The sequence below is a fragment of the Mus caroli genome, unplaced genomic scaffold (genome assembly GCF_978045245.1).
Source record: "Mus caroli unplaced genomic scaffold, Mus_caroli_1 scaffold_18, whole genome shotgun sequence".
Lineage (NCBI taxonomy): Eukaryota > Metazoa > Chordata > Mammalia > Rodentia > Muridae > Mus > Mus caroli.
The window spans coordinates 10,991,278-11,018,725 of NW_028227273.1; the positions used below are offsets into that span (position 1 = coordinate 10,991,278).

General features: G+C 50.8%; 2 protein-coding genes and 1 long non-coding RNA gene across 5 annotated transcripts in view; 2 read left to right on the plus strand and 1 right to left on the minus strand.

The window, feature by feature from the left end:
- Positions 1 to 405: 405 nt before the first annotated feature.
- On the plus strand, positions 406 to 16,156 carry Haao (3-hydroxyanthranilate 3,4-dioxygenase). The gene is made up of 10 exons (XM_021185745.2): positions 406 to 663; positions 4,222 to 4,300; positions 8,695 to 8,778; positions 9,001 to 9,107; positions 12,005 to 12,094; positions 12,335 to 12,378; positions 12,642 to 12,787; positions 15,107 to 15,175; positions 15,598 to 15,680; positions 15,786 to 16,156. Exons 1-10 carry the CDS (start codon positions 584 to 586, stop codon positions 15,862 to 15,864), a joined length of 861 nt encoding a protein of 286 aa, XP_021041404.1. The 5' UTR covers positions 406 to 583; the 3' UTR covers positions 15,865 to 16,156.
- A 4,355-nt stretch (positions 16,157 to 20,511) lies between these two features.
- Positions 20,512 to 22,429, plus strand: LOC115029756 (uncharacterized). The gene is made up of 2 exons (XR_003835321.2): positions 20,512 to 20,970; positions 21,697 to 22,429. It is a non-coding gene; the product is annotated as an uncharacterized LOC115029756 (long non-coding RNA).
- A 1,367-nt stretch (positions 22,430 to 23,796) lies between these two features.
- The window catches only part of Mta3 (metastasis associated 1 family member 3), a 117,419-nt gene continuing 113,767 nt past the window's right edge, over positions 23,797 to 27,448 (minus strand). For all 3 annotated transcript variants that reach the window (XM_029471265.2, XM_029471267.2, XM_029471264.2), the window contains one exon: positions 23,797 to 27,371. Coding sequence is in view for 1 of the 3 variants with exons in the window: in XM_029471267.2 (XP_029327127.1) it covers positions 27,346 to 27,371 (26 nt within the window). In the remaining 2 variants the exon portion in view is untranslated. The remainder of the gene's footprint in view (positions 27,372 to 27,448) is intronic.

Consider the following 27,448-nt stretch of genomic DNA (forward strand, 5'->3'; position numbering starts at 1 on the left):
CTTAGGTCTAGCCAATCACATCTGCAGGACCGGGCCAGACCTGCGTGCTCCGTGCTCCGTGCTCTGGAGGAGACTGGATGCAGCGTGTTAATTGCCTCCTGTGATGGCCTCTGTGTGCTCCTGTCGCCTTCAGTTGTCCTTGTGCTCAAAGTCTCATATTTTCAAACCTTTATTCTCCCATCACAATGTTTCTTTAGAGGCAGGGCAGAAGAAGAAAACCAAAAAACTGAAAGCCCAGCGTCCTGCATCTTACATGAGCCCAGTAGGTACCAGAGTCCAGCTTCGGTCCAGAGCAACTAGGTGTTGGGAGGATGCTGGCCATGTCCCAGGAGGCAGGTCTGTTCTTGGGCTTTGATCCCTGCTCCGGAGGGCCCGCCCGCCCTGTGTGCAGGGGCAGGGCAAGCAGTCTCAGACCCTAGAGCCGCCCCCTCAGGAAGGCAGGGGATTGCTCAGCTCTTTGACCTCTGGTAACCTAATTAAAGAAGTGGCCGACAGGAGACTGTGCAGATCGCAGATCGCATCACTCCAACCTCCCGATTACCTGGCCACCACGCTGTGGGCAGAAGAGTCCTGCCTGCGGGCCATGGAGCGCCGTGTGAGAGTGAAGTCTTGGGTAGAAGAGAATCGGGCCTCCTTTCAGCCTCCGGTTTGCAACAAGCTTATGTGAGTCCCCAGCACCCGGTGACTCCAACCCACCCTCTTTCTTATTCCTCTTCCCTCAGCTGTCCCCTCCCCCTCTAGCCCTGCGTTCCATCCACTTGGTGCTCCTCTGGGGAGGGTGAAAACGACCTGTTTCTTCTTTCACTACCTCAGTCTGTTCCTCTTTCTGGAGACCACAAACTTGTGGCCATGACTTCTGAGACCAGCTTGCGTGTCTCTGAGGCTGTGAGAGATGAGGTGGCAGGGTGTGACGACATTCCTTCCGCGGCTGAAAGCACCTTTCCAACCCACTGCCCCCATGCACCTTGGGGAGAGCCTGGTGTTCAATGCCCCAGACTAGAACTTAAGGCCTGGAGGCCTAGAATCAAGCACCTCAACCCTTGGCAAACCCCGAAGCTATGGAGTCAGATGAACAATTCTTAGGATGAGTGGGCTTGAGTTCCCAATCTTCCTGCTTCTATTCCTCAAGTGCCACAACACCCTGTTTCTGAGGTGCTGAGGGAAGAAGTCAGTGAATGCTAGGCTCCCACTTTTCCAAACGGAGCTGCATCCCTAGTCCTGGGGATTCTTAATTCAGGGCTCAAGGCCGCGACACAAACACCAGACCCTCCCAAGTCTCCTCTACCTACAGCACAGACTGCCTCCATCCCCTCCCCCTCCCCTCCCTCAGTTCCACAGCAGAGCTTCTTGCACCACCTCCACAGACCCGAACTCCCCGTGTCTATGTGGCTATAAGTTATTTCCAGTGGGCAGTGTCCCAACCCAAATGGCTCCAGACACTTACACCCCAATGGGAAGACTAGCCAAGTATATCACATCGCCTCCTTGACTTCTCACATAGCCCCCCATGAGCTGGGATTTAATAAGTAACTTTCCCAATGTCACAAAGCTAGTGGGGGACAGAGTCCAAGAGCAAGCCCAGGAAGAGTTTGACTACAAAGTCCATGCATGCTCTTGGTCACTGCGCAATACCCCCGTAGCTAACCAGGACAGCCCCCCACCCCCACCCCACCCCACCCCCCCGAGCCTCCTCTCTTCCGCCACTGTTGCTTTCCCGTTTGGAGCTTTACCAATTTTGTCTCTCTTCTCCACGTCTTCCCTGTCTGCTGTCTCTCATTTTCACTCCTCCCAGCCTTCCTCCCTCCAAGCCCATGGGCATTTCTCTGATTCCGTCCATGTCAGCCTGGTTAGTAGCAACTGCCTGCCCAGCCTCCAGGCCTGCTTACCCCCACGCCCACCCCACCCCCAGCCGACTAGCCTCTAGAACTCCTTGAGTTCACCATCATGATCCTAGGGCCTCCCTTTATTCAGTCAGTCGGTATTTGCTGTGCACCACGATGCTCTGTGACACTGGGCTTACGGCAGGAGGCAAACTGAAAAAAAATGCCTTCCCTGTAGAATTGTTGAGAGGGGACGCCAATCAGTATGAAGTAGCCCATGTCCCTGAGAGGACAGTTTTCATGGCGAGTCTGTGCCATGCCTGGCCCTAGCTTCTCTGGTACTTTGCTGGTATCAGTGGTGTTCCTTGGTTTCAATGCATGAACCCAGTGTCCACTTTCGTCCTCACAGATGCTTTCTCTCTCTGAGTCTCCGCATCTAAAGTCCCACTCTTAAAACCTCACATACTCTGCATTGAGCAAAACATAAAGCAGCAGGGACTATCCACCCTTCCTCGTAGGGACTCCTGTTTCCTCAAGGCATCCTCTCTCAGGTTCACACCCACTCTCATACGCTATGGCTGTGTGATGTGACATATATAGCTCACTCCATTATAACTTACTATACCCGCACATATATAGCCCTGTTTCTGAGTAAGTTCACCGTCTGAGGTCCTGGGGGTTAGGACTCCAACACAATAATTTGGACCAGTGCGGGGATTCAAACCATCACAGCCCCCACAGAGGCAAGAATCTCCTGGAGGGCTCTGAGCACAGGAGGTACAGGGTCTGGCTTGTGCATTCTGGCTGGAGGTCATACGTGGGTATAGTTTTCAAATGGGCTTACTCAAGAACTTTCTGAATGTGCTCTAAGTATATCTCAGTAAAGTCTATTAATAAAAAAAAAACCAAAAAAAAAAAAAAAAGAAAGAAAGGAATGGCTGGAGGGATGGACCAATGGGCAGGGCACTGCCATCACAGACCTGAAGACCTGAATTGACTCTTAAAAGTTGTCCTCTGACCTCCACATTTACTGCTTATAAAAGCCTCACTGAAAGAAGCCAGGGCAGCAACCTGGAGGCAGGAGCCATGGAGGGGTGCTGCTTGCTGGCTTGCTCTCCATGGCTTGCTCAGCCTACTTTCTTACAGAACCAAGGACCACCAGCCTAGGGATGGCACCACCCACAGTGAGTCAGGTCCTCCCTCATCAATCAAGAAAATCATCAGTCTAGCTCATAGGCCAATCTGGTGGGGGCATTCTCTCAATTTCCCAAGGAACATAAAAGTATCAGCCGGGTGTGGTAGCGCATGCCTTTAATCCCAGCACTTGGGAGGCAGAGGCAGGCGAATTTCTGAGTTCGAGTCCAGCCTGGTTTACAAAGTGAGTTCTAGGACAGCCAGGGCTATACAGAGAAACCCTGTCTCGAAAAAAACAAAACAAACAAAACAAAAAACAAAAAACCAAAAAAACCAACCAAACAACAACAACAACAAACCCTTATGATGGGTCTGGAGAGAAGACTCGGCGGTTAAAATCACAGACTGCTCTTCCAGATGCACGGGGGCAGGGGAGGCACGTGGTATGGGGTGGACATCAACAATGAGGATATGGCTAACAATTTCCAGGCCTTTGTGTGGGAGCCAGCCTTGGTGCGCATCAACGCTCTGACAACAGCTTCTGAGGCTGCATGCTTGCCTTATTGTGTCAGTGAATGAGACTATCAGAAACTCCTCCTCCCCCAGGCTGCCCCACTGTAGATGCTCCAGCAGCTGGCCGGGCAGAGGCCAAGGCCGCTTCCACGGAGAGGCAGTCTGCACACCTCCTTGTGAGATGAGGAGTGGGGTGGGGTGAGAAAATGGTTGATCATCTGCTGTGTTCTCACTGGAGGTTATTTAAATAAAACTTAAGGTTAAAAAAAATCCCTTATGAAATAAATTAAAGCTGCCTTGCTAGATGAGGAAACTAAACCCCAGTAAAGTCAACCAGCATGCCCAAGATTGCAATAAAGCTGCATCAGTCTTGGGAGGTGTTTTGTGCTTTGAACACTTGTCAGACACACATCTCCTTGCCCCATTCATTCCTAGATGTCACAGTCTCCTGAGTCCCCTGAGTATGGTCCTTAGAGGTGAAGAGTCTCACAGCAGGCAGGCTGAGTCACCCGAGCTCTTGAGCATGGCCCAGGGTCACCGAGAGCCATGCTTGGCTGTGCTGTGTCTTTGTTGGTCTGAAGACATGCAGACGATCAAACATGGTGACACTTTAATGCGTGCGGAACAATGTGGGTGGGGGAGACCTTCTGCTCTTAGATACACGTACCAGACCTCTTCCTGTCCCCACAGGTCCCTGCTTCCCCCATCCTTCCCAGGAGTTGACTCAGGTCCTCTTCTTGCCTCTCCACTGCAGGCACCAGGAGCAGCTCAAAATCATGTTCGTTGGAGGCCCCAATACCAGGAAGGATTATCACATTGAAGAGGGTGAGGAGGTAGGCTAGGCTGCTCACTATTGTCACCTGCTGCCACCCGGAGGGTAGGGGGAGTAGACACTTCCTGGATGCATCCTAGGGTTACAGCGAGTGGCCTGGACTCCCATGGGAAGGGAAAATTGTTGCCTTGGAACTGGGGTTCCTGCCTTGTGCCTGGGGATCCTGACTGAGGAGGCTGTAGGATCCCCACCTCATGCCTACGTGGTGGTATCTCTCCTTCAACCTGAATATGTGATTGACCCTCACAGGAGACACGAACTCTGAGGGATTCCATCATCCTTTGATCGCAGAATCAGGTTCTCCTTCTCCTTCACACAAGGAGCAAATTGTCTGAGGACACAATAGGTAGAGGAGAAATGGAGGATGGAAAGGAACCGGGGAGGTAGAGCATGGGCAGTGCTGAAGAAAGAGTTGGGACTGGGCGGACCCCCAGCTGCTAGGACTTCTCTATGATGCAGAGTCTGAAGACTGAATTCTGTACATTTACACTTGCTTACTAAACACACACACACGCACATACACACACACACACACACACACACACACACACACGCACGCACGCACGCACGCACGCATGCACGCACGTGCTCGCGCGTATCAAAAATTTAGTGTGATGGTGCACATCTGTAATCCTACACTCAGGAGGGGAGGCAAAGAGGGTCAGGACTTCAAGGAGAACTAGGCTGCAAAATGAAAATATGTCTGGAAGGAGGAGGAAGAAGAGGTAGAAGAAAGAGGAGGAGGAGAAAAGGAGGAAAAGAAAAGGAAGAACCGACCCTCCTGAGTGACACAGACATTGTGTATATCAGGATTGATGTACGCTGGGCAAGGACGACTGTGAATTGTTCCTTATTTTCTGGAAGACCTGGTTCTAGGGTTTGGGCCTCCACCCCTCTTGCTGACATTCCCAACACAAACTTAAGACCGCTCACCATGAAGCCTTGAGAATTGCTCTGTCAGCAAATACTAAGGGCGACAGAACAGCAGGCAGAGGACGACAGACCTGCAGCAACGGTCTGGGCTGAGCACAACCAGTTCCACACACCTTGACCTTCTCCTGGCCATAGAACACCTCCCTCTAAATGGGTTTCCTGTGATGGAAAAATGATATGAAAATCTAAACTACAGAGAGAGAGAAAGAGAGAGAGAGAGAGACAGAGAGAGAGAGAGAGAGAGAGAGAGAGAGAGAGAGAGAGAGAGAGAGAGAGAGAGGTTAGAGCTGAGTGGCTGTGGTGACTGAGGCCTAAGTGGCCTTTACTGATTGGTAAGCAGACTGATCCCCACTCAACAGTTAGGCCTGCTGTCAGTGTCCACCCTGCTGCCTGGCCCCCATTGCCTAGCTCCTTCTTCTCTGCCCTTGCTCATCTCAGGGTCTCTCTGTGCTGCTCCAGAGCATATGTGTCTGTTCCAACTGGTTTTTATGTCAGCTTGACATGAGTTAGAGTTATGGGAGAGGAGGGAGCCTCAATTGAAATAGTGCCTCCATAAGATCTGGAAAGCTGGCCCAGTCCACTGTGGGCAGTGCCATCCCTAGGCTGGTGGTTCTGGGTTCTATAAGAAAGCAGGCTGAGCAAGCCATGGGAAGCAAGCCAGTGAGCAGCACCCGTCCATGGCCTCTGCATCAGCTCCTGCCTCCAGGTTCCTTGCCTGTTATGAAAACATTGATAACCCTAAGCAAAACCATGTCCATGAGTCCTGGGCCAGTACATACTGCAATTCAGCTGGGGGCTAAGAGATGAGCTGGGCTGGCTTTGATGAGGAGGGATACTTGGTAGCTCAGAGAAGTCTGGCTATAGGTAGGTTTGTGTCCCTGGGCAGCCTCGAGCAAAACAAAGTGTCAGTATCCTCTTCCTTGCCTGTCCTGACGCAGAGCCTGAGCAGTCACTCTGAGCGATGTTTAAAGTGTATCTAGCACTGACTACACTGGATTTCACATCTGGCTGAGCTCTGGCCTCTGTGATAGCCTTTAGGTGGCCTGAACCAACTCACCACTCAAACCCACTTTTTCTGGTGGTTGCCAAGAATGAAGGCAATTGACTGAGAAGGAGAAGTTCCTCTGGCTAGCCATATGACTAGACAGGTCCATATCCCATGCCCTTGGTCCGAGCCTTTTCTTGTAGCACATGGGACCATAGCTCTGCCTATGGAAAAGACAATGTGTACAGAATAGGTACTTCATAGCTGTGGGTCCCTACCTATTGCTGGCTCCCCTACCTGTGAGTCCTTTCCAGGTCACAGAAGCCAGACTCAATTTAATATCTGTGTGAACAGTACACTTAATCTTCCAGCTAGCCCTAGGTCTCAAACATCATTTCCTTCCCATGAAACATAATTCCTTTCGGATTGCCTAGGGTTATTGGTGATCTTCTGCTCCGCTGTCAGGGGTATGTCCGCGGCTGCAGGCCAAGCCTGCCCCTCATCACAGAGGAAGTCTCTGGGCAGTCCCACTGCTGCCTTCCAGTTTTGATCAATGGCTGTTAATATCTTTTGTTTGTTTGTTTGTTTTATTTTTTTCAAGACAGGGTTTTTCTGTATTGCTCTGGCTGTCTTGGAACTTACTTTGTAGACCAGGCTGGCCTTGAACTGAACTCAGAAATCTGCCTGCCTCTGCCTCCCATGTGCTGGGATTAAAGGTGTGTGCCACCACACCCAGCTAAGATTTTTTTGTGGGGGTGAGGAGGCTGTTAATATCTTGTTGTCAGCCTGGAAATGGTTTGAATCTGGCCCCTTCCTCCCATGTTGATATTTGCAGCCCCTCCCCGAAACTCTGAGGTCCCTCCTCTACCATTCCACCATGAAAGGACTCAAGACTTATACTGAGGAGTGATCACACACACACAGATACACAGACACACAGACACACACACACACACACACTCAATTGCTTCCTATGAAGAAATCTACTAGGTTTTCTTGGTTTGTATTAAATAACATATAAAGTACATGTGCGTGTGTGTGTGTGTGTCTGTGTGTGTGTGTGTGTCTGTGTGTGTCTGTGTCTGTGTGTGTGTGTGTGTTTGTGTGTGTCGTGTGTGTCTGTGTGTGTTTGTCTGTGTGTGTGTCTGTGTCTGTGTGTGTGTGTCTGTGTGTGTGTGTGTCTGCGTGTGTGTGTGTGTCTGTGTGTGTGTGTGTCTGTGTGTGTGTCTCTGTGTCTGTGTGTGTCTGTGTGTGTGTGTGTCTGTGTCTGTGTGTGTGTCTCTGTGTCTGTGTGTGTCTCTGTGTCTGTGTGTGTGTCTCTGTGTGTGTGTGTGTGTCTGTGTGTGTTTGTCTGTGTGTCTGTGTGTGTGTATCTGTGTGTGTTTGTCTGTGTCTGTGTGTGTCTGTGTGTGTGTCTGTGTGTGTGTCTCTGTGTCTGTGTGTGTGTCTGTGTGTGTCTGTGTGTGTGTCTCTGTGTCTGTGTGTGTGTCTGTGTGTGTGTGTCTGTCTGTGTCTGTGTCTGTGTCTGTGTGTGTGTGTCTGTATGTGTGTCGTGTCTGTGTGTGTGTGTGTTTTCTAGACTAGGCTCAGAACCTCATACACACTACATAATGAACATCCTGCTGTGACGCTGCATCTTCAATCATACGGCTTGTTTTAATAATGAACGTAAACACCATTCATTGTAGAAAACATAGGAAGTATAGCCAGCTTTCCCTCATAGCCATGAACTCTGCCACCTATGCTATCTATGGACTACTCTGTAATTAGGATCCTCTGCGAATAAATAATAAATACATAAATAAATAAATAAATCATATACCCAGCTCATAAGGTACTGGTTAGGATTTTAGGAAAGAATAGAATATTTAGTAGAAGCCCCCCTAGAAAGAGCCCAGTCACTAAGTCCATCCACCTAGGCTGTCAACTGCCACAGCCCAGTGCCAGAGCACCTCAGTAGCTGGAGGGATGCGCAGGGCCCCAGAGCTCCCCAGGCTAGGATCCCAACTGCAGCTCCAAGACTCACCAGCTTAGACGAGCTGCTCTGAGCCTCAGAGTCCTTTTCTTCTCAGAATCGGGCTAACAATGCCAACGATGCTGATGCTGGGCTTGTAAGATTCCTGACGTGTGTGAAAAAGGCCAGCCTGAGTTAAGGAATATCTCCACTGCTGTGTTGCTGAGTTCTTTGGCGAGCTTCTTACCCAGCATCCCTCCTCCCTGCCAGGCACCTGCTACACTCTGACGATCCCCTACTTGTTCCAGATTTGCATAGAGACCCCTGTACGTCTCCTACTTTCTTGTCTGTGGCCTGGGCCAGGGGGTCCAAGGGCTTCAGAGCAGGGGTGCTGGGGCTATTCATAAGCCCCGAGGCCTTCAGGAAGCTTTTCCGGTTTTCCAGTCAAAGTTCAGGTCCTGGGTAGAAGTTAAGGCTCTAAGAGGCAGAGCAGGGAGGTCTCAGGTCCTTGCTTTTCCCACAGGTGTTTTACCAGCTGGAGGGAGACATGATGCTACGAGTCCTGGAGCAGGGGCAACACCGGGACGTGCCTATACGGCAGGGAGAGGTGAGGCTGACCCCAAAGAAAGCAGAGGGTGGCCAAGCAGAAACCCACCCCTGGTCGTTTTCCCTGCCCATCCTCAGGGCTCCCCCCTCCTGAGCACAGCTCAACATTCCCTCTGTTTTCCTATAGTCTTAGGATAGAGGCTGGCAGAGTGTAGGCTCCAGGGTGGACGTGTCACCTTGAGGGATTGTAGCCTTGCTGGTCTCCTGTTCTCCACCCCTGCAGATATTCCTCCTGCCTGCCAGGGTGCCCCACTCCCCGCAGAGGTTTGCCAACACCATGGGGCTGGTAATTGAGAGAAGGCGGCTGGAGAGCGAGCTGGATGGGCTGAGGTAATTGCTCTGTGGGGGCTTGGGCCATCAAAGAGCTAACAACAGAGGGCATCATTCAAAAGTATAGCTCGAAGGATCGATGATAGACTCAAGAAAGTACTTCCTGGCCGCTAAGAGACTAGAGGACTTGGCAACAGGAGGCAATGGAGACCCTGGGTTTGCTGACTGACCAGAGAGGGGAGAGTGGCTTGGATGAGGAGGGGAGGGTGCACATGAAGAAGCTGTAGTGCACATGAAGAAGCTGAAGCTTGCCTTTGTGCATTCTGCAGGTCTGCTAGGACCCTTGTGGCGGGGAGGGGCGACTACAGACAGGGAGACTAGAGGAACCCAAAAGCCACATGTCCTGGTATGGGCAAATACTGCCGCTGCTAGCAGCCTGGGCCTACAGCAATTGCCCTTGGCCTATGTACTTGTGTCTCTACACCAGATCATAACAAGCATGGACATCTGGCCAGCAACATCTGTGTTCCAAGCGCCAGCTTAGGAGTTGCTGTGTGTGTTTGTCACCCTCTTCTCCCCCGAGACGCTGGCTAGGGCTGGGTGAACTTACTATCTGCTCTTTTTGAAACTCTGGGGACTGGACCCAGCGCATTGCACATGCTAGAGCTGTGCTCTGTCAGTTACCGGAGCAGAACCGAGGCCCAGGTAAAGAAACTCGCTAGATGAGGCATTACAGAGACGTGCAGAGCCAGCGGATGCTGGACCAGCAAGGGGGAAGGACCAGCCCTGGAGGGCTCCCCATCCCTATCAGTCTCTAGATCAGCACTTCTCACCCTTTCCCAAGGGTCGCCTAGGACCATAGGAAAACATTTACCCTACAATTCATAACAGTAGCAAAATTCCGGTCATGAAGTAGCAACAATATAATTTTATGGCTGGGGGGGGGGGGTCGTCACCACAGCATGAGGAACTGTGTTAAAGGCTCAGAGCATTAGGAAGGCTGAGAACCACTGAACTAGACTATTAAGCTCTGAAAGGAGGAAGTCCTCGAAGCCCCCAAACCAAAGATTTTTCTTCAAGTATGCTTTGAGTTTTCAAAGAAAACGTTAAATTTCTCAATAAATTACCAGAATCAAAATTCTTTGCCCAACACCTTCTGTGATACTGGGCATATTTAAACACTCTTTTTTTTTTTTTTTTAATGAGTCAAAATCATACACATTCCCTCTCAAAGTCTGGAAACATGAGAATCCGAAGTGAACTAAATTAAAATTACCTGCCACTTAAGGGAGGATTTTATGGTTTGTGAATTTAATTTTATTCCTCCTGTGCCTCCCAAGCAAACACATAATTAAAACGCAGAAACAAAAGTCCTTTGTCAGGCTCCAGTTAGACATGAAGACGTGGCCTTTTTCGTTCATACCTCCCCGTCTCAACCCTCCAGTCTTGTTACATGCATGGGTTTAAGTTTTGCTGTCTTTAGTTTAAAAAAAAAATAATGCTGGAGCCAATGAGACCTCTCAGTGGAAAGGCGGCTGCCAAGCCTGAGGGCCTGAGTTTGAACCTGGGGATCCACAAGGTGGAAGGCATAAACTTGAAAATTACCTTCTGATCTCCACAACCCAGATGATGGCACGCACACCCCCTCCCCATGTAAGAAAAACATAACTGTCAGGTACTCTAGACGCTACAATTTACCCAGTTTACATAACTGAAGTCACGTGCCCACTGGAAAATTCACAAGTATTTCTCATACTGTTAAAAATCCCATCTCTGTGTGTGTGTGATGCTGACGGCTGCCCCAGTCCATGGTAATGGCCTGTTGAATAGGCAGATAGTGGGACTTAACTTCTCATAGGAGTCTCTCTGAGGTGCTTTTTGGAGGAGACTCTAGTGAGTTATTGGTGCCCTCAGTAACATTTTACAGCAAATTCAATAACGGATTCATCTGGCTGCTTTTGACCTTTAATAAAAGGCAGGAACTCGGCATTAAAATGCCACCCCGAAGACCATTCCTGAGGGCACAGCAGCCCCATATAATGAAGCTTTCTGGTAGCCAGCTCCGCCTCAGGTTAGAAGCCGAATGGCTGCATGATTTGGCTGCAGCCTCTGTCTCCAGAGAACTGCCCCTGCCTTTCTGGTGAGAGTCAGGAGAGCAGAAAGAAGTGGGCTGATCTGAAACTGATGCAGGGATTAGGCCTTCTGGTGACAGTTGCTCCCAGCACCTGCCTTGCGTAAGGGTCAGAGGTGCTTCCAGTTGTGTAAGGGTCAGAGGTGCCTCCAGTTGTGTAAGGGTCAGAGGTGCAGCACAGCTCTGCCTATCCAGGTGCTCTGCCCATGGGGACATGGGTGGCAAGGGTGACTGAAGGCTGTGTGTGCCAGAGAAAGCCAGAGATGTACTCAAGTTCTAAGCAGCAGATGTGACCTCCCGCCTCCAAAACAGAAGAGTCCCTCATGGGGGTGGGAGGTGAAGGGGGTCAGGGAGTGGGAGGTGGGGTGGGGGTGGGGATAAGGGATTGAGGGTGTGTGCTGCACTGGCTGCTGACGGTTCTGTTACAGTGACCCAGAGCCCAAAGAACAGACAGTAGCCCTTCCGGCTGCCCGTCCAAGATTCAGGCTGAGCTTCAACTTCTTTTTGCTGAAAACAAATCCACTTGGATTGAATGCTTTCCAGTGCTCTCCCAGCTTCTGTCTTGAGTGAAGCTTGCTCCACCACATAAATAGGCTGTGTAACCCCTGCTGCGTCATTCTGTTTCTGAGCCTGAGTTCTACCTGGTTTGCACACACCCGGCATTAAGTGTGATCCTAGGCTGTGCCAACAGAAAGTAACAAACACGGCTTAGCTATGCAGTGCCTGGACTCAGCCGGAGGCCTTCAAGCAGAGCCCAGCCTGGACCAGGCTGCCCCAAAGCTGCCCAAAGATGGAGAGTGGACTCCCTTGTCCTCTGTTTTCACAGGTATTACGTGGGGGACACTGAGGATGTCCTCTTCGAGAAATGGTTCCACTGTAAGGACCTTGGCACGCAGTTAGCGCCTATCATCCAAGAGTAAGTTCCCATTATGGGCCCCTCCCTCAATGCCCCATGGCCTGGAGCCATCAGGTGTGGGAGTTTAAAAGAATCTCCCACCTCCAGGATGGGACAAGCCACTCTGCAAGGTCGGGAGGGGAAGCATGATGAAATCCTGTGAGAGGCTATGAATGTGTGCTGGCTCCTGCGTGTAGTATACACCTCACCAGCATCTTAACAGAAATGCTGTCCTTCTGTCCTCTCTCCTGGTCCCTGCAGGTTCTTCCACTCTGAGCAGTACCGAACAGGAAAGCCCAACCCTGGTGAGCCCCCTCGCTTTTCTCCCTCCTTTCTCTCTAGTGGGATGGGTCTTGACTTGGTCCCATGAGCCTCTTCCTGAATCCTCTGCCTAGTAATTAAAGTACTGAGCAGACAACACCAAGTAGCAACCTGTATGACTGCCAAGTCATTAGGCTGCACCCAAATCCCGAACTGGCCTTGAGTTAAGGCTTCTGGGACTCGGCTATACTGGGGCTGGGTGGCCTGAGCCTGAAGGTCACTCTTCATCACTGTGTCACTGGTGCAGACCAGCTGCTCAAGGAGCTGCCATTCCCGCTGAATACACGGTCCATCATGAAGCCCATGTCACTGAAGGCCTGGCTGGATGGCCACTCCAGGGAGCTTCAGGCAGGCACATCCCTAAGCCTTTTTGGGGACAGCTATGAGACCCAGGTAATACAGCTTAGGGCATTCAACAGCCAGCCAGCCAGCATCTGAGAAATGGGAATCTCTCTCTCTCTCTCTCTCTCTCTCTCTCTCTCTCTCTCACACACACACACACACACACACACACACACACACACAGAAACTTCAGAGGCATGTGAACGGCCCTCCTGTTCCCTCTCTATCTCCGAGATTAACAGTGTTGCTGTGACTGAAATTCTCTGGGTGCCTTCATGGTCCCAAGGATACTTTGTGTACAGAGTGGGAGGTTCTTTGTCCACTGTCACCTTCCTGGGAATCGCTTACCTCCCCTGGGCTTTTGCCACGTGGGAACTTGGAAGCTAAAGAGAGAGCTACTTGGCAGAGGCTGGGTAGCAATGTGTAGAGAGCTTACAAGCTGGCCTTTCGTCTAGAATTCCTGCTGCTCTAGGCTTTGGTAAGAACAAGACAGTTGCTATGGACAAATTAACCCACGACTGCCAGTCATGTGACAGCTCATTTACTAGACAAAAACAGAAAGTCATAGGAGAGTAACTGGAGGAGGTGATGTGCACCTAGAATATTTAATTAAAAATTTAGATTTGTTTATTTTATTTTGTGTTTATCGGTGTTGGCCTGCATATGCATACATCATGTGCTTGCCTGGTGCCCGTGGAGGCCAGAAGAGGGCGTTAGACCCTCTGGAACTGGGGTCACAGATGCTTAGGAATGTCCTGGAAACTGAGTCTGGGGTCTCTGTGATCTTCACCACTTAGCCATCTCTCCGGCCCTGGGTAGAATTGTAAAGCTAGTGTAAGGGTTTGCAGGAGGGAGGTGGAGGGAGTGGTTGGAAGGAGGAAGAAACATAAAGGTCAGAAGAGCTGAAACAGCCTAGCCCTGCAAGCAGCCGAGGCTGGCCAGAGCTAGGTGGGAAGGCTAGCAAGGAGGCTGGATGGCTAGCTGCTCCCAGAACTCTGCTGCGCTAGACTAAGGGAGGGGGCATGTCCTAGAGACATCATCGGGGCTTCGCCCACGTGTTGAGGGAGAAGTCTAGAGTGAATTTCAGAGCCATCAGCCTTTCATTGTGATGTTGAGCCAGAGAACACCTACAAGGATGCTACTATTCACATGTGTGATGGGTTTCCAATGGCACAGCCTGTCACCAGGAGTCAGCGAGATGGCTCATTGGGTCAAGGTGCTATCTTAGGGTTTTATTGCTGTGAGCAGACACCACGGCCAATGCAAGTCTTATAAAGGACATTTACTTGGGGCTGGCTTACAGGTTCAGAGCTTCAGTCCATTATCATCAAGGCAGAAACATGGCAACATCCAGGCATGGTGCAGGCAGAGCTGAGAGTTCTAGGCTGCTAGCAGAATACTGGCTTTCAGGCAGCTAGGATGAGGGTCTTAAGCCTACACCCATAGTGATGCACCTACTCCAACAAGACCACACATCTTAATGGTGCCACTCCCTGGGCCAAGCATAGACAAACTATTACAGGGGCTTACTGTGTAAGCCTGGCAATCCAGGTTAGATCATTGAGACCCACAAAAAAGTGGGAAGAGAACTGCACAAGTCATGCATGTATGACCACATGTACACACATCATACATTCACACATAATGATGATGGTAATGATGAAGATAATCATGATGATGAAAAAGAAGATGAAAAGGAAGGAGGAGAAGGGAGAGGAGGAGGAAGAGGAGGAGGAGGAAGAAGAGGAGGAGGAGGAGGAAGAGGAGAATAAGAAGAGGGAAGAGGGCAAGGAAGAGGAGGAGGAAGACTTAAAAGATAAACAGTGGTCACTCCAGGGCAGGAGGCTGGCAGAACACAGGCTTAGACTGCTCTTCCAGTACTAGGGACGCCCAAAGCTTGTGTAGGGCTGTGACAATGAACCTCAAAACCTGAAGCCCTTTCCACCCACCACAGCCATAGCTAATGGCTTCTTCCTACTCTGTGTCTACCTGCTCTAGTTCTCCTTTGCCAATTCCCATTAACCTCTCCTTACAGCCTGCAGGAGCACAGGCCCTCGCTAATCATAAGACCAACAAGCCCCAGCCTCACTTTCTTCTCAAGTCAGACATTGAACACTTCACAGGAAGGGCAGTGGAAATCTGGGGGTCCGGGTTGGGTGTGTCTGAGTGTGAGCTGGTGACACCCATGAGGGTGTGAGTGTGTGTGTGTGATCCCTTTCTGATCCCTGACATGTAGGCTTGTCACATGGGGAGGAGGCTGTGGAAGTGGGCACATCTTGTCCCTTGAAGGTCATAATGGTTAAGGGCCAGGGTTGTGACCATTTCCCAAATGGAGCAGAATCCCAAAACGCTCTGCTTTGTCTTCCCCAGGTCATTGCTCATGGACAAGGTAGCAGCAAAGGCCCAAGGCAGGATGTGGATGTGTGGCTGTGGCAACAGGCAAGTGGGATCCCAGGTTTGGGTGGCACCATTTCCTGTCCATGGGGGGTTGGTTGTCCCTGGGCCTCAGGCTCCCATAGTGAGAGTTACTCTCAGGGCCTTCTTGCGAGGCAGACTCGGGACATGAAAAGCGAGAGTTGAGGCCTGACGTGCCCCCAGCCTCTTCTGTGGTTCTGTGGTGTTGGGGATGGAACTTACGGCCTCCTTATAAGAGCTCTACCATTGAACACCCCCTGCTTCCCTGCTCCCCCCACCCACCATGCATGTACTCATGTATGTACACACACAAACACACACACACACACACACACACACACACACACACACTTTTCTTATTTCAATGCAGGGTTTTGCTAATTCACTCAGGCTGGCCTCGAGCTCAGCCTCATCAGCCTTCACTTGGTTCTGCTGTTCTCTCACAGGAGGGCTCCTCTAAGGTGACAATGGGAGGGCAGTGTATAGCCCTGGCCCCAGATGACAGCCTGCTGGTGCCTGCTGGAACCTCGTGAGTATATGCCAGGACTTTCTGAAGCCGTGAGAATGATGCCCCTTTCCCTGGAACCCTTGGGCTCTGGCCTTGCCTGACTCTTATGTACCTGTGTCCCCACAGGTATGTGTGGGAGCGAGCACAAGGCTCTGTGGCCTTGTCTGTGACGCAAGACCCTGCCCGTAAGAAGCCACTGGGGTGACCCTCCTGTGTGCTCCCCAAGCAGCCACAGGGTGCCTGAGTGATGACCTGGCAGCCGCCCATTTCCAGACAGCTCTTTCAGCCTCATTGCATCTCCATGGACATCAGCAGGCCCCTTGAGTGGTTGAGGGTTGTCACTGGCATCCACCCTCCTGCCTAGCTCAGCCCAGGATGCCAGACTCCTAGGAAATCAGCAGTCCCCTCTCTTCTAACAGCCATAGCCCTGCACTGTCCCCATGCAGCCAGCAGCCTGACACTAAGAAATCTCTCAATAAAGGCATCCTGCAGAATGAGTGCTTGAGAGTTTTAGGTGGCAGACCTGTGTTCCCCTGTCATGTGTTACTTGGGGACAACAGTGGCCACAGGGAGTTAGAAGGCCTGTTAATGTGTGTCATCACCTCTTGTGGATAGGTGGTTCTCCCTGTGCGTGCGACCCTGATCCACACCCGCTCCGCATCCTGCTTGTAAAGCCTCGTGCTTCTTTGTCTCTTCCCTCTGTCCCCTGTTCATTCATTTAGTTGTTAACATACTTAAAAATAACAACAACCCCCACTCTGTTGAGTTTCTTTCTCAACCACAGAAGTCATGTTATGCTAATCGTGGAAAACAGAAATACCTCAAACACAGACTTCCCCGCTCCCAGAGGTAACCACTGTCATAGCTTCTACAAGTGGAGGAAGGGCAAGTGGGATATCTGTGGCTCAGGGCGGGACTTCAGCAAGAGGCCTGTAGCACTAAGCCTGCATCTCCACAGAGCAGGCCTTCCTGGCCAGCCTGGGCTCAGGGAGGGACTTCAATGAGAAGCTGACAATACTGAGCCTGCATCTACACAGAACAAGCCTAGGCTTAGAGGCAGAGCTTCAAGAAAAGGTCTGTCTCTAGAGCCCCTGTCTCCCTGCCCTAGCCTGGTGGCTCACTGCTCTGACACACTCCACAGAAGGTCAAAGGGGACCTGACTTGGCTGAGGGGGCTTTCTGGCCTTGAAGGATATGACATCAGCACCCTCCTATCCCAAAGCTTTTCTATAAGCAAAGAAGGACCACACTGGTGCCTTCAAATGTCCACTGTCCAGGGTGGCCTGGTCCGTGCTTGGTGGCACCAGTGTGTTTCTCTGTCCCAGATCTGGGAAGAGAACATGCCATGTCTAGAGATGCTGGGGGTGTGTGTGTGTGTCAGAACACAGAAGGAATGGCTCCATCTGTCAGGAAAGGACAACCAGGCTTCAATGCTCTCCACAAAGGTGACAACAACACCTGATTTTAAAGAGGACAATTTTCTTAGCATTTAAAATATGCCCCCCCGCCCCCCGTAGCGAGAAAGCTGTAAATCTCAGCAGTTGCCATTTGAGTTAGGCCAGACATGTGGTTGAATGGCAAAAGGGGAAAACGGGACGTGCTTCAGAGACAAGTGAGGAAGCCTGGGCTTCTGAGAAGGTTGATTAGAACAGTGGTATCAAGAGGAAGGGAGAGCCATGCTTCCCTGAAGAAAAGACTTAACAGAGTAATTTTTTGGGGCTGCAACTCCACAGGTAACCGCACCACGGATGGGAATTCTGGGAAGGAAATGGCACTGCGTCATCAAAGGAGAACATGTTCCTCCAATCCCCTTAACATGGCTTAACGAACATCTACCTCCCTAGCCACGTTAGCCAAGGAATTGATTGCCCTTCCCAGCTAGAATGCTAGGTCTCCCCCAAGCCAGAGAGTTCATTTTGTTGACCAGAAGGAAATAGTTTCCCCTAAATGGGTGTTACTGCTACTGTGACGCTGATGATCAGGGGGCCTCGGTGGGGGTCTCCGCTCTCCGGGGCTCTGGGTCTTTCACATGGGATCGAATTTCCTCTCCATAGTCCCCTGGGGTGGGGGTCAATCCATGTTAGACATGTTTGAATCACACAGGTCTCAGGGTCGGAGCCAGGCAGAGGCCCAGGAGAGAGACATAGTGGGGTGGAAAACAGGGAAAGGCAGGCAGGATAGAGGCCAGACAAGAGACAATGGATGCATGTATTTTGAAACCAGTGTGCATGGTGTTCCTATCCACTTCCCACTTTCTGAAAACTCACCAGTGATCTCAGAGAAAAGCCAGATGGCAGGAAGGGCTGTGGGCCCCCTGCCCAGCCTCCAGGTCACCCCTGTCTGTCCTTGGCTGCCTTTCTGTCTGCACTGCCTTCTCCTGCACCTGCCCCCTCCCTTGGCTTTCACTGTGGCTTTTCCATCCTGGTAGAGATACTCTCTGGACCCTTCCTACCAGGGAGCAGGAGGCCAGGCCCAGGCCAGCCAGCCTCAGTCAGATCGAACGCTTCCAAGTCAGCTGCCTCTCCCATTACGGAATTGCTGACACCGCTGGGGATTCACGCCCGAGAAACTGTCACTGCTGGCTACCCAGAGTGCCTGTCTTCCAGGAGTCTACCCAGCTGTGTGCTCTACAGGATTAGAGCAGCCCTGGTGCTGCAGGGGACCACATGTCACCATCTCCATCCCCTTCTTCTGGAGACCTTTCTGTCAACACATCTACAATTAGCTGGCTGCTCCAATTCAAACTAACATGAGGGAAATGTCTGGATGGCCTTCACGGCTGCACAGCCATTTTTTGCCTACCTTGGACAGGCATGAGCTGTCCTTATCCAGCTCCTAACCAGCCCTGGAACTTCTCTGTGGTTCTGGCTATACTCTCTGTCTCCACTGAGCTTGCCAGTCCCACTGCTACCTGCCCCAATTTCCCCAGGCCTGACTTCTCTAAAGGACCCCTACCCCCCTGAGGCTGGACGTTAGGCTGCCACTACACTCCCCAGGGAAAGGAGGGCTCCCTTGGTCTGGCTCAGTGTACCTTTCTTTGGACTTGCTCTTCCATTTAAGGAATGGAAACCATGACTCTTGACCCTTGCCAGCTACAGGAGAGAAGATGGAACATCAGAGGATGGAGGAGGGACGTACATACGGGGAACTGGAAGGGGGCACGTGAGAGGGGAGAGGAAGAAGGGAGAACACTCCCTTTGTACAATGAGGAGAGCAGTGGTGAGGGGTGTGAGGTAAAGTGGAGATGTTGGGGCTCTGGTCCACACGATGCAAATGCAGACCAGCAGTCAAGTCTGTAGCTTCTCTTTCTTTCTCCCAGTGTAAGCTGTTCCTATCCAGGGTTTGATGTAGCGTCATCCATTGCTTTCCGTGTGAGGGGGTGAGTGGAACTGGTAAGTGGTAAGCGAGGGCCCAGGAGTCACTAATGCTGACCAAGCATCTCCTGAGCACCCTACCACACACACACACACACACAGGCCACACAGAGGTGAAGGCGGAGAGCTCTCCTTGACCTTAGGCTGGGATTCCTGGCCAAGGCCTGGGCACAGACCATAGCAACGAGCACGGAGGTCGCAGGCACCGGTGGGCTAAGCAGGGATAATGGCTGGCGGTAGGTAGGCAGTGGCTCAGGACCATTCTGGGGGACAATCAGGTTTACAGGGCAGGGGGTCAAGCCTCGGTGCCTGGTGTGGAAAGTCTCCAGGGAAACAAGACACGGGAGTGTCCTCAAGCTGGAACAGGAAGGCAGGGGTAATGGTAATGGGCGAGATTCTTAGTAAGAGAGCAAAGTGGACCATGATCCGCCTCTTAAAAGTCCCTGCGGGTGGATAGGGGGCACATACAAGGAAAGATCCAGAAAAAAGGCTCAGAAGGAAGTTTTAAATAGAAGACTCAGGTATTTGCAAGGAAAGAAGAATGTTAGGGAAGGCAGTCTCTTTGCCCAAGTAAGGCTCTGGATTTCCACTGGAAAAGATGGACTAAAACCACCATTTTTTGGCAAGTGCAGAACATTTTCAACAGTGCCTGCTAACTGCCTGCCTCGGGAAAGCCAGTCCACAGAGCCAAGTACACAAGCATCCCAGCTGTGTCCGGCATTTGGGGTGGACATCCCAATTCCACAATGCCCTGACCAGCACTATATTTTAAATAAAGATAGAAAGAAAGAAAAAGAAAGAAAGAAAGAAAGAAAGAAAGAAAGAAAGAAAGAAAGAAAGAAAGAAAGAAAGAAAGAAAAGGATTTCAGGAGTAGGGGAGGTGGCACATGATCATAATCCCAGCACCCAGGAAGGTGAAGGCTTCAAGGCCAACCTGTGGGGAGAGGCAGCTAGGAATGATGTCTAAGTGTGTCTCTAAATAGATGATAGGGAGGTCAATGTGGGGGGGAGCTGACCACAGCTCTGAGTGCTCAAGCCACGCAGACTGGGTGACAGATTTTTGGTACTTTAGACAGTCATTAGTGACTTTATTGACAGCAAGTTCTCGGAGTGGTTGGGCCAGAGCAGAGGGAAACCATAAAGCTCTATAATGGGTTGAGGCACTAATGAGGTTGGAAGTAACGGAGACACACTTCTCCCTCCTCCTTTTCAGTTACTTTGCCAGTAAAGGGAGACAGGTGCAGTACGCAGAGGGCTGAGGTTTTCGTGGTTTGAGGGTTCTGTCATCTTGTGGACAAAAAAAAACAAAAAAAACAAAAAACAAAAACAAATATAGTTTCAGGAGGAGGGAGAGGAAAGAACAGAGGTATGAAGGTGTAGCAGCTATTCCTGGTTCCAAGTTTCTGACCTTGAACTCGGAGATCTCCCTGTCTTTTTTTTTTTTTTTTTTTTTTTTGGTTTTTCGAGACAGGGTTTCTCTTTATAGCCCTGGCTGTCCTGGAGCTCACTTTGTAGACCAGGCTGGCCTCGAACTCAGAAATCCGCCTGCCTCTGCCTCCCGAGTGCTGGGATTAAAGGCGTGCGCCACCACGCCCGGCTGATCTCCCTGTCTTAATCTTCTGGAATTCATAGCCACTGTGCCTCAAGATCTCCACACCAAGATCCAGGTCAGAAACTTCTATCTCCCAGCCTTCAGATTAGGATCATGGCTATGCCTTCCAATTCTGAATTGTAGTTCATTCCAGATGCAGTCAATTTGACAACCAGGAAGAGCCACCACAGTCCACCCCTTGTGAACTTGACACAAATCATATCTCATGTCCACTCAAGCAAGCCAGTAAGAAACATCCCTCCATGGCTTCTTCATCAGCTCCTGCTTCCTGACCTGCTTGTGTTCCAGTCCTGACTTCCTTTGGTGATGAACAGCAACATGGAAGTGTAAGCTGAATAAACCCTTTTCTCCACAGCTTACTTCTTGGTCATGATGTTTGCGCAGGAATTCAAACCCTGACTAAGATAGAAGAAGAATGAGCTAGCCGTAATAAACACTGTATGCCAGGCTCTGGTCTAAGCATCAGACATGTGCTAATTTCTTTAGCCCCAAGATAGATATTGCTATCCCATTTTACAGATGAGAATTCTGAGGTACAGAGAGGTTGGGTGACTTCCCAAGGTTTGTAAGTGATAGTCTGGCTTGAGTCTGGATACTCAACTGTAAAAAAAAGGGGGAGTGGGTGTGTGAATTCAGCTTGTCTACAGCAGGAAGGGGTGTGTTTTAGAGAGATGGGGATTCATGCCTGCTATAAACCTGGTTAGAAGCTGTGTCTGGGCCAGGGCGTCACAAGCTTTAGAGCAGATGCTATTACAGTTGTCTTGGTAAATGGTTGTGCGTGTTATCACATTACCTTCTAAATATTTGGAAGTGGAAATTTCTGGTTCTTTTGGAGACTCCGTTGTTTTGTGAGGCAGATACATAGGTGAGAGAATGTTTTGCTGAAGCAGACACAGGTGAGAGGATGTGTGATGTTTAGAAAGACTATAACTGTGACCCCACAGACAGTGGGAGGAGGCTCTGGCATTGGTTCTCTAGTCTTCGCTGAGGAGGCTCTTGCACTAGCTTACCTTACATCGTGTTGCTGATCTTCGCCTGTCATGACTTTGTAGAGAGTAACTCAGCCAAGGGCTCGTGATATTCCTGTGGCTTCTTGCTGCTTCCGAGGACTTGGACTGATTGACTGGTGGAACCCCATGGCTTCTTCCAAACCAAACTGCCATTGCTGATTCATGACTGGTGATTGCCGAATGGACTGGGCTGCTGCTGCTGCTTCGTGTTGGTGTTTGCTACAGGACTGGACTGCTGACAACGGATATTGGAATAGCCCCCAAAACTACTGCTAAACAGGTCCACAATCCCTGTTCCCTATTAACCTTTCTCTTCCATTACCTCTGGTGGGTGGTGGGCTAGAAGGGAGGCTGAAGCATTTAAGAACCTTATTAAAATAGGTTTTTGAGAAGTCTAAGCCAATAATATTTATTGTTACATCCATAGATTTGTGTGGCTGTCATCAGCCTTGCTCGGGGGAGCTTCTTTTTGCAGTGGGTAATACAGAGGTGCAGGACCCACTGGTCAGAATGCTGAGGAAAAGTGACTGTGCACTGTCCTAAGTAGGACATAGCAATGTATTACAAGTGTGTAAGGGCAGTGGGTGGGGAGGAGCACTGTGAAATGGCATCATTTGGACAACATGGCCACTGTACACATGAATTCACGATGTTTGTGGTTACTTACACAAGGTCAAAGCTCCAGCATGGGTGGGGTCAAGAGGCTCACGATGTGCCCCTGCCAGAGGAGCCACTGGCAGTTGATGCCAGCTAATAAAGAGAAAGCTGTTTCCTATTCTTTTTTTAAAGAAATATTTTAGAGGGCTGAGAGATGGCTCAGTGGTTAAGAGCACTGATTGCTCTTACAGAGGTCCCGAGTTCAATTCCCCAACAACCACATGGTGGCTCACAACCATCTGTAATGGGATCTGACGTCTTCTTCTGGTGTGTCTGAAGAAAGTTACAGTGTGTGTGTGTGTGTGTGTGTGTGTGTGTGTGTGATAAATAAATCTTTAAAAAATAATGACATAGGAAATGTGATTGCTTGACAAGGGAGCCGATCTAAAAAGCTAACCCTTTCCATGTCTATTGGTTCTGGGTCCAGGAGACGGCTCTTCAGGCAGGGTGTTTGTAACCAACCTAACAATCTAGGTTCTAACCTCAGAACCTCCGTGGTGGAAGGAAGGAACTGGTAGGAGTTGTTCCTGACTTCCATATGTGTTCTATGGCACATGTAAGCCCACATATATACATAAATACATCATATATACATACATAAATACATAGTACATACACACCTGAACAAAAAATACATATTTAAAAATTAAACAATATGTCGGGCGGTGGTCACGCAGGTCTTTAATCCCAGCACTTGGGAGGCAGAGGCAGGCAGATTTCTGAGTTCGAGGCCAGCCTGGTCTACAAAATGAGTTCCAGGACAGTCAGGGCTATACAGAGAAACCCTGTCTCGAAAAACAAAACAAAACAAAACAAAACAAAATTAAACAATACTTATACAAACCCAACAGATAAACCATCTCCATTGGTTTTGCTTTGTTTTTTTGGCCCCTTGGTTTTAACCATCTATCACACAGCACAAGAAACAAGGGTCCCGCATATAGGCTGTGAGGGTTTCGTGTGTGCTTTTCCCTAAAATTGCCTCAGCAGAGTAACTGAGGCAGTGTGCTCAGTCACCTGACAGGGCAGCCCTGGGCCGGGGCATATCAGTCCTCTCTGTGCTTTCCCAAGCACCCCAGTGTGGGCCCCCAGGGTTCAGCGCTGGCCAGAGTGGCCCTGTGCGTGACTAATGGGGCGAGGTGTGCCTGTTGCTCCTACCCAAAGCCTAAATGACACAAAGTCAAAGGCACATATTTGGGGGCACGGCTTCCTGAAACCACCACGCTCTCAGGATGTGGTTGGTGAGACAGGAACAGAGCATTCAACCCTGGAGACAGATTGCTGAGAGTTGGGGTGACCTGTTACCTCTCCTAGACACTGCGTGCAGGAAGGGACACACAGGAAGAGACATAGTATCCTTTAGATGAGGTCCCCCAGGTACCAAAGCCTGGAGAGAGAAAGAGGAGGGAAGAGAGAGAGAGAGAGAAAGAGTGCAGCCCCCTCGTTGAGCCATTAGCCCTAGGAAGAATATCGTGACACTAGGCATGATTTCCAGAAATTTATTGGAAACACAATACAAACTGACAAATAGATGGCCTCTCCTACGGACAGATAGGCCACACTGGCACGGCGTGGGAGAGAGCTTTCCCAAGAGCACTGAGGCCAGCTCTGGTTCGTGCTCGTGGTGGGGGGAGGGAAGGAGGGGACCAGAAACTGGGAGGAGAGGAACAGGCAGGGGTGTACACAGAAACCAGGACATGGCTTTCTAGAGGGGAGCACAAGGCAAGGTACTTTAGTGGGCCAATTCCTCCAAAGGAGAGCAGGGTCAACTGTGCAGAAAGGCTTTCCCTCCTCAGAAGAATGAAAACAATCTACAAGCCCAAGCAGGCCACTCCTCTGCTTCCTTCCCCAAGGTCTTAGCATTGCAGAGGAACTGCCATTCTCCGAAGACAGAGCAACAGGGGTACCCCTGCCCCAGGGCTGCTCTCCCTTGGCCCTCTCTTCCTCTCCCCCTGCTGCTTGCTGAGCCCACAGGTTCCCAGGGTAGCTGGCTTCTGGCTGGAGCCAGCTGGTGGGAAGCACCCACGGAAATCCAGAGGGTGGGAGGGAGAGGCCAAGTTCTTTCTCCCCACTCTCTGACTCCTCATGGCTTTGGCTCCTTCGCAGTGGCTCTGGCCCGTAGTTTCATGGCCTTGTCAGTATGTGCATCTGACCCGTGCTCTCCACTCCTGCTATTCTCACTTTAGTTCTGAACCGTAAATACAAGCTTTGCTCTCCTGGCTGGGCCCTGAGTGATAGACACTGGGCTAGAGACAAGGCAGAACCGTGGGAGCTTCCAGCAGCCTCCTTCAGCTCTCCGCTTCCGTACGCCCTCAGTTTATCAGAGCAGTGGCAATGTCTGAGGGCAGAGGTTTCTTGGGTCCTCCCAGGGGACCTGGCATGGCCGAATGCCTGTGGAGAGAGCCTCAGCTTGGCCATCATCTGCTCACTGAGCAGCGGTGACATGTCATCGACTCCCATGACAGCATCACCGTGGGCCTCAGAAAGGCTGTGGTGAGAAGCTCTCTTAACACCAAGTGCTCAAAAAGGCAAAGTCAAGAGTCCAGGTCCCTTGGAACCTACCCTGGGACATTCCTGCTGTGTTCTGGGTTTCCCAGTAGTCAGCTGGAGGAGCCAAGCTGCTTACGTTATGTGTTGGGGAGGGCGAGGCTGCAAGAGCCCGCTCTCACAAGCGAGATGAGAGAGAACATTCTAGATACATGGGGCTCAAAGTGAGCTGTGCTTTCCCCGAAGCCAACTGGGACCCAGGCTAGGACAGGCCTCCTGTGCTGCTGCTACCATCCCTGGCGAGGCCCCTTCTCCAGATCTCCTGGACCTGGCAGAGAGAATGAGACCTCTGCAGTCAGGGCGACTGGCGGTTAGCATGATGAGCTGTCACTCATGATGTGCCAGGGTAGAAGAGGAAAATAAACAGGGGGGACAAGCAAGTGTTTCTCCCTGTGTCTCTGTGCCACGTAAACCCAGGGCAGGGTCAGAGACAACTGTGTTAGCTCTTCTCTTTTTTTTTTTTTTCAAGAGAATATCTATGGTGGCTTGAATAAGTATGGCCCCCAACGATTTATGTGTTTGAATACTTGGCCTACAGGGAGTGGCACTATTAGGAGGTGTGGCTTTGTTGGAGGAAGTGTGTCAATGTGAGGGCGGGCTTTGAGGTCTCCTATGCTCAAGCTCTGCTCAGTGTGGCACACAGTCTCCTTCTGCTGCCTGCTGATCAAGATGTAGAACCCTTAGCTCCTTTGCTAGCATCAGGTCTTCCTGAACACTGCCAGCCTTCCCACCCTGATGATAATGGACTGAACCTCTGAACCTGTAAGCCAGCCCCAATTAAATGTTTTCATTTATCAGGGTTGCCTTGGTCATGGTGTCTCTTCACATTAATAAAACCCTAACTAAGACAATACCCCCCAAAAACCTGCTGCTCCCTCTTTTGGGTCTTTGCTGATGGGGGTACTATAGTGAAATGCCAGCCACCTGCACATGTTTCATGGGGCACCACTGACCCAGGCCCCACTTGCAGGGTTCCAAGCCGAGGCCTAGCAGTGATGGGGACTTGCCATAGCTGTGTAAAGGCATACGCTGAAAAGAACCTCCTCCCCAGAGAACTCTGAGAGAGGACAAGGCAGCTGGTACCCTGACCAATGTCCTCAGCCACACACACACTCCTTTCTGCTGCATGGAACACAGACTTCCAGATGTCGTTATCTTTGTGACAATTTACTCTTCTTAGGGATTCAGTTCCAGCTACGGCAACTCTGCCTTGCAACAACCTGTTTGGGGGTCCCTCCCATCAGCCACCCAGCTTTGGGGGTCCCACCCATCAGCCACCCAGCTGCTTTAAGACACAGGCCCCAAGGTGGTTGCAAGGTCAGACTCTAGTCACCTATCACAGTCCTGGGATTCTGGGCTCCACAGCTTGTCCCTGCTAATGGAGAGGTGGCCACATCCTCTGCTTAGGGAGTTACTTTGGTGACTGCAGCTAAGTGTCGAGGCTGGCAGAGGAGTCATCTGGGATGTTACTGAAGGCTGGTATTCAGGGCAGTAAAATAGTCAGGTCTCCAGGGGCCTCAGCACAAGCTCTCACAAAGACACTGAGCTGCAAGAGCGAGGGAACACAAAGCCATCTACAGAGATTTATACCTACAAATAGGGTTTCCACCCTTTTACCCCACCCCTCAGGCTCAACAGAGTCTACTTCAAATAAAATGGGGGTTCCACGACCCACTGTAGGAGCCTCCCACCCCGGTTCCAGGTCTTTGTCAGCTGGTTAGCTACAAGAGGAGAGGGCAGTAAGCCAACCGCTTGTCACAGTGATGCACACACTTGGCACGATCAATGCCTGATCTCTGGGGAGCGCTACAGGACTGCAGGCAAACCAACCCCACCCCAGCTTCTCTCCAGTGACTAAACAGATGCTGAGAGTTAGTTACTCACAGGCTCTCCAGACCCTCAGGCTCCACAGAGGGTGGGAGCAAACCCTGTACAAAATGCAGAAAGGAAAGAATAGTTTCCCCAGAGAGGAAAAAAAAGGTGGCTTACTGAGAAAGAAGCCAAGAGATACAATAGAGAGGGCAGGGAACTACGATGAACGGCAGAAACACTGGCCTATTCTGAAGAAGCCGCTCAGAAAGATGCTGTGTCTTTCCTGTACATAATTTCACAGCATGAAACAAGAGGGTGCACACATGCAGGGCATTGGGGCTCTGGGCTCTCAGCAGCCTCACGGCTGAGCCAGCTGCATCTAGGAATTGGGAACTGGGAAGCCAGGAGGCTGAAAGCCCCCCCTGCCTCAGCTCGCAGACAGGTCCACTCTGGAACAGCAAGGTCTCCGGGAAGGAAGCTAGGTGTCACTGGTCACACATGGAGTCACAGATCCAGATTGTGTGCTCCTACAGTTTCTTCCCTGCCCCCTTTTGGGCTTGCAAGGGGTGCACACGGAGCCCTCCCACTGAAGGGGGCCACCTCCTTTCCAGGCATGGCTGTGACCACCAGCAGGACAGTAGCAGATCTTGGAGTACAGGATGGAGTAGGGATAGCTCAGTCTGACACACAGCAGGTAAGTTCTGGAAAAGGGAAGAGACAAGATCAAAGCTAAATGGTTTCTAACACTGGAAGCAAACTGAGAGTCAGAGGTTGGGAA